The 6,000-nt window shown below is 36.9% G+C and overlaps 1 protein-coding gene across 3 annotated transcripts in view; it reads right to left on the bottom strand.

Annotated features, from left to right (window-relative positions):
- Positions 1–225: 225 nt before the first annotated feature.
- Positions 226–6,000, bottom strand: part of LSM14A (LSM14A mRNA processing body assembly factor) — a 53,551-nt gene continuing 47,776 nt past the window's right edge. The window contains exons 10-12 of one of the 3 annotated variants that reach the window (XM_068529437.1): positions 5,365–5,441; positions 4,065–4,101; positions 226–2,139 (exon numbers count right to left, since the gene is read on the bottom strand). In XM_068529437.1, the coding sequence (XP_068385538.1) occupies positions 2,116–2,139; positions 4,065–4,101; positions 5,365–5,441 (138 nt within the window). In that variant the 3' untranslated portion in view covers positions 226–2,115. The remainder of the gene's footprint in view (positions 2,140–4,064; positions 4,102–5,364; positions 5,442–6,000) is intronic. The other 2 variants (XM_068529438.1, XM_068529439.1) reach the window with 2 other exon arrangements.

Genomic DNA, 6,000 nt, shown 5'->3' with positions numbered 1-6,000 from the left:
TAGGAGGGGGAGAAAGGGCTTCCAGCTTTAAACACAACACTGTATAAATCCTAGGAAAACAAATTAATTTAGCTATTTTAGGGAATATAAACATGACCATAATTCCATTCTTACATGTTAAAGATGCCCTTCACTATACTTCTTTCTACTGTAAGAAAATATTAGTGTTTAAAGAGAAAGAACTTTGACGAACATTTTTTATTGAACAGTTTTATTCTGTCTTAGAATGAAAACCTTTTTAATATTGTAAGGTGCACTGCAGGTATGTCATGCTGCCGGTTATTACTGGGGTACCAAATGCCCTAGTCAATGACCCAGAGGGCTTGGAAAATGCATGAATTCATACTTTCAGAGCATGTAGAACTGGTATTTACAGTTTTTTTTTTTTTCGAACCAGCCCAGGACATCTCAAATAGTCTACACAGGCATTGCCATAGCACTTGCTTTGATGTTCAGAATGCCTCAGAAATGTGTTCAATGCCATGATTTGTGGGTCCTCCAAAAGATTTTGTTGTTAAAATGCAAGCAAACAGTATTAAACAATATTATCTAAACTATGGCTGCCAAGTACTGGACCTTAATAATGAAACCAAATTACAAAACATTTTCTTGTAGAGCTACACAAAAGATATAAAATTAAAATTAAAATAAAAAATCTCAACCACCTTTATATACTCCAATTCTCCTACAGTGCAGTTTTCCATATCTTTATCACTACTGAATATTTTAAGGAGAAAGTTAACCAAAATCAAAATAGATAAAAGTATTTAAACTTTGGATCCCTTTATTCCACGGCCTTCATAAAAACACAAAGTGGCCAGATTTTTTTTCCCACTATAGCTTAAAATATCAAAAAGATTTACTAATAATTTTAGCAATGAACTCTATACTGAGTCATTTGTGGGTCACAGGCCTAAGGACCAGTGTTATGATATCTTATAGGTTGCCAAAATAATTTCTAACACTCTGAATCCTCTTGAAATATAATGGAAAGAGTCAAGGTATCACAACAAAATTCCAGGCATATCAGGAAGAACAGGTTAATTGACACCTAGTTTTATTGTCTTAAAAAAGGGGGGGGGTTACTTATTTGAAAATACAGCTAAGTACATTCTTATCTATGATTATTTACATTTGTATACTGAAAATATCTATTATGTGGATAAATCCTGTGATATGCCATTTGCTACAAAATAAAGTTCTTACAATGAGCATAAGTAATTTACCCTTTTTAGATAATGAAAGAATGTATCAAATCTTCATTTACGTTCCAAACATTAAAAAAAAAAAAAATCAAAATCAACAATCTTACGCCTGAAAACCTATGAAAAAAAGACCCACCCATACCTCTGCTCCTCAGCACATCAACTTCTGCAAGGACACAGTATGTTTGCTGACTTTAAAATGTTTATTCTTTAAAAAATTAGTTGCTTTTTATACAGCTATACAAAGTTCTTAATGTTTCTTTGGCAATGGAATATAATGGAATTTTACAACTATATAAAAAAGTTACCTTTGCCTAAGAAACAGTATTTACTGTGTGTACATAGTTGACTGACAAAATTCTCTACCATCCAGCACCCTAATTGACGAAGTAAGCTACCTCAGAAGGGTTATTACAGGATTTCCAAAAAAAGAAAGAAAGAAAGAAAGAAAAAGAAAGATATAGACAGACACACAGACACATAGACACACAGACCCTTCCTTCTGTGGCTCAAAGCAGTATCACGGCCGTATCTGCAGGCAACTCACAATAATTGCCAAATACAATTTAGTGATAAGAAAAATCCTTTCAGTGATGAAAAAATACTTATAAGTTCCACTGGAGTACTGCTTTAGTTTAACTATACATAAGAAATTACTTAACCTTCTGCTATTCCAAATATATTTAATGCTCATTTATTAAGATGAGCCTTCCCTCCCACCCCCAAAATTAACTGTATTGTATCTTTGAAATTAAGCAGAAAAACAAACAAACAAACAAACAAACAAAAACCCAGTGCTGGTGACAAATATACAGCAAATTCACTTTTTCATTCTTCTCAAAGACTGAAACCAATTCTCAGGACCACGAAGAGCTAAAAATCCATCTATTTTCAAAGACTTGTTTGCAGACTATGCAGCAACTTTGTTGTCTTTCTAAAAAGGAAAAAAAAAATTAGCTCATGTTTCAAATTATTGGGGTTTATTAATAAGTATTTCTTTTAAATTTGCTTTAAGTATATTTTTCATAACCTTTAAATATATCCTCCTCTTACTTTCATGTATAAATTCGTTTCACTGATTTCCAGGAAACACTTTTTATAACTTACACACCCAGCAGTAGCTCATTATTTGTTAACTGTATTTTCCAGTTAGTAGAGGTTAAAGCAGTGGTGCTGTGGGCTTGTCCTAGCAAGAAGGCCCCCTGCTAAGATACAGGCACACCCTACTACCTTTGGTGCTGTCCTAATAATTAAAAAAAAAAATTAAGCCTTCAACATAGTAGTCAAACTCATCAAATACAACTGACAACATATTTTGGAAGAAGATAAATAAAATTCCCAAGTCTTTGATATCTTTACTAAGCAATAAAATATCCAGGCGGTAAAATAACATTTCTCTTCTCCAGTTTCATGTCAGGAGAAAGCAATGATTTGGAAATTCATTTCAAAAGGACAACATTTAAATCTGAAATAAGTTCTGAAAATCAGAGCGCTGCCTGGGAAATGTTTTTAAAGGCAACCAGGGAGAAAGCAATAAAAATCTCAAGGAGCCTCTAGCTTTCCAGTGAGATTAATCCTAAACCAAATGACTATACACAGAGCCAAGGGCTTCTTTTTTCCTCAGGACTAGTTGCTACCACGTACCTGATTTTTACTGCTGATTCTCACCCTGCCTGTTAGATATACACACTGCCTATGTTAAAAACTTAATTTTATCTGCGTATACAACACCAAACCATTTGTACAACGTTATTAAATTAGAATACAAATGGCATGGTATATAAGTTGACGCAGAAAGAAATAAGCTGAAGATGATCCTGATGTCTGTCCCCCACCAATACCAACCTTCACATGCCCTGTTTTTTTTTTTTTTTTTACCTTTCAGAAAGCTGTATGATCAATCCAGACCTTTTAGGGTTCAAAAGCTGTGATTTTCTGAAAGGTAAAAAAAAGAAAGCGAGAAAGAAAGGGAAAGAGGGAGGGAAAAGGGAGAAGGAGATAGAGAAGTAGCAGGAAGGAAAGGAGAAAATAAAAGGGGAAAGGGAGAGAGACAGTACCATGCTGAGTCATTTCAGATACCTTGTCATCTCTGAACCCTCTCTGAAGAAACACAGACTCAAATGAAAGGCAACCTGTCTCACCCACCATGGTGGCTTAACCTCCTTAGAAGCAGCGTATAAAATGGGAGTGGGCCACTCTCTCATTACCCCCAGCCTGATCTCCCAGCCCCCAAAAAAGAAAGAAAAGAAAAAGCACCATAGGACCAAACTCACCACAAGTTTATGTTTCTAACATTATCCTTAAGGAAAACTCAGAAGCCAAAGAGTAAATTTTGGCTAAGCTTATACCTAGATCAAGAGAGTTAACTCCTCTGGGTCCTTGGTTTCCTAACTATCTATTGGAGTAGGGTGGGAGAGAAGTTCTAGTTTGACTGATATTTCTAAGGAGTTCTAAAAAAAAATATATGATCCTATCTTTACCCATGTTTTCATTAAACAACCAGATCTGCTTATAACGTTCATGTCAGTGGAGCATAAAGAACAAAGCTAACCCATTACATGAAGGCTGCTGCAAATGCCACTGTACTTCATCTCTGAGAAGAAGTATTAGATGCTTCAGAAGCAAGTATAATCTTTGAAGGTAAATTTCCTTTATGTAATAGTGGTCCATCACTACTTCCACCTTTAAAGGCGCCAGATGCTATGATTTAGAAGGAACAGGCTGCTGAGAAGGTCCGGGATCTAGTGGCAGACAGAAGGATCATTCAACTTTGGAATGGACAATCAATGGCTAGCCACACTGATGGACCTTCAGCCTCACTGAAGTAACTTATTCCTAATCAACATGCTAAGTACTTACTTCAAGCCCACTATGGCTCCATGCTGAGATAGGTGTTCTGGTGGAAAGAAAAGTAAAATACATATTCACTAATGCCAAGAGGCTCCCATCTAGCTGGCGATGCAGAACAAAACAAAACACATGAAATAGGGAATATAAGTATATGTAAAATGTGTGGTGATGAAAGCAGATACCACAGGAAGTCAGAAAAGGAAGAAATCAGTGGAGGAAGGAAGAGAAGTTTCTAAGGATAGAGCAAACCTTCGGCAAGATTGAAACGAAGCCCCTGTCTTTCAGCTATGTCTGTCTTCCCACTGGATTATAAATTTCAAGAAGGCTGGGACTGCATGTGTTTTGTTACCACCAATGTCCAGCATAGAGCTTGGCATATACGAAGAATTCAATATATTTGGTCAATGAATGAAGTCAGAGTTGGAATCAAGCAGTGTGTATAAAGAAATGACCATGAGTCAACTGCTTGAATCAGATAGGTTAAAGGGTAATAATAAATGAGGCTGGATATATCCAGTGGGACCCTTTCAGAGTAAAACGAGCAGGCAGTGCAATGTCACATTAGAACCTTCTAGCCATCAGCCTGAGGTCTAGTGAATCTATCACCCCTTGAAACACCCAAGCATAGGTTGAACTATCTGTCAGGGATACACTAGTGTGGATAAAGCCTCATGCAGACAACCTCTACAATGCATTCTAATTCTACAATATATATGATAGGAGTTTTAACTAAAGGCTCAAAATGGCTGAACAGTGAGACACGGCCTCAAAACGAAGGTTTGCATTAATAAGTGCATATTCTATGCACACAGTGGTTATTCAAAGGTTTACTGATGACTGCTCAGATAAAGGGAATTAATGGTCCAGTCTTAGACAACATGACAGCTAATTTTTTCAAATATATGAAAAATCATCATGAAGAAGAGTATATATATTCTGTGTATAGACAAGGGTAGAGTTAAACTAATAAGTTTAGAAGATAGAGGGAAAAAGATTTTTGTTCAAATTCTGTGTGTGTCTGTGAAATCCTAATAATTAGAGCACCCTTGGGGTGGGATGGATGCTCTTAGAAAGAGTAATAAGTTCCCAGCCTTCATAAAGGACACCAACAGAAGAGGTTTTTGGTTTGGCCAGGAGGTCACAACTCTCAGATGCTTTCCAACTCTGAGACTTTAATGGTCTTTAAAAGGTGTATCTGAAATAAAACTGTGCAAAACTGAGGGCCAGAAAGGTTTAACAACTCAACTGAGGTCATACTAGCAAAAAATACTAAAATTCTCATCAGGATCAAGGTCTAATTTAAACGTACTTTTTCTCAAACCAAGCTGACTCAATGTGGTCTTCAACAGGAGTTGCCATAGGTTCTTCAACAGGTAGCTGATATGCCTGAAGTGAGGTAAAGAGAAACTGAAGGTCTAAAGACCAATCAGTGGGTTATTATGGTAGTTGGCAGAAACGCCTCAAAGGAATGAACGTGGTGATGTGGAAATGGCCCATGATCATGGATACCTCCACAGCCTGGGAGACAAAAAGAACACCAAACTGAGATGATGGGAAAGTGAGAAGATGATGAGGACATTCTGAGGAAGGTTAAGTTGATCACAGGACACAATGCAAGTAAATATAGAAAAATATAAGTGAAAGCATACAAGGTCCAAGTTGAAAAACCGATTAGAAGCTATGAATAGACAAGCTCAGAAACGGGAGAGGGAAATTGCTGCAGGAGAGGAGCGAGGGAGAGCTCAAGCCTATGCTAGAGTGCAAACATGAACACAATGGAGCAAACTGAACATTGCAGGCAGAAGGAATGGGTAAAAAGGTCGTGAGATAGGAATAAGCTTGGCACTAAACAAGAGCAAGAAGACCCACATATCTGTAGCAGAATGAATGAAGAAAAGGGCAGTCCCACTGGCAGCAAGATCTAGAGCAAGTACTAGACCTCTCA

This window comes from Eschrichtius robustus, chromosome 19 (assembly GCF_028021215.1).
Source record: "Eschrichtius robustus isolate mEscRob2 chromosome 19, mEscRob2.pri, whole genome shotgun sequence".
In the NCBI taxonomy this organism is placed as follows: Eukaryota; Metazoa; Chordata; class Mammalia; order Artiodactyla; family Eschrichtiidae; genus Eschrichtius; species Eschrichtius robustus.
Note: the sequence above shows the minus strand (reverse complement) of the source record. Positions and strands in the feature narration are given on the sequence as shown.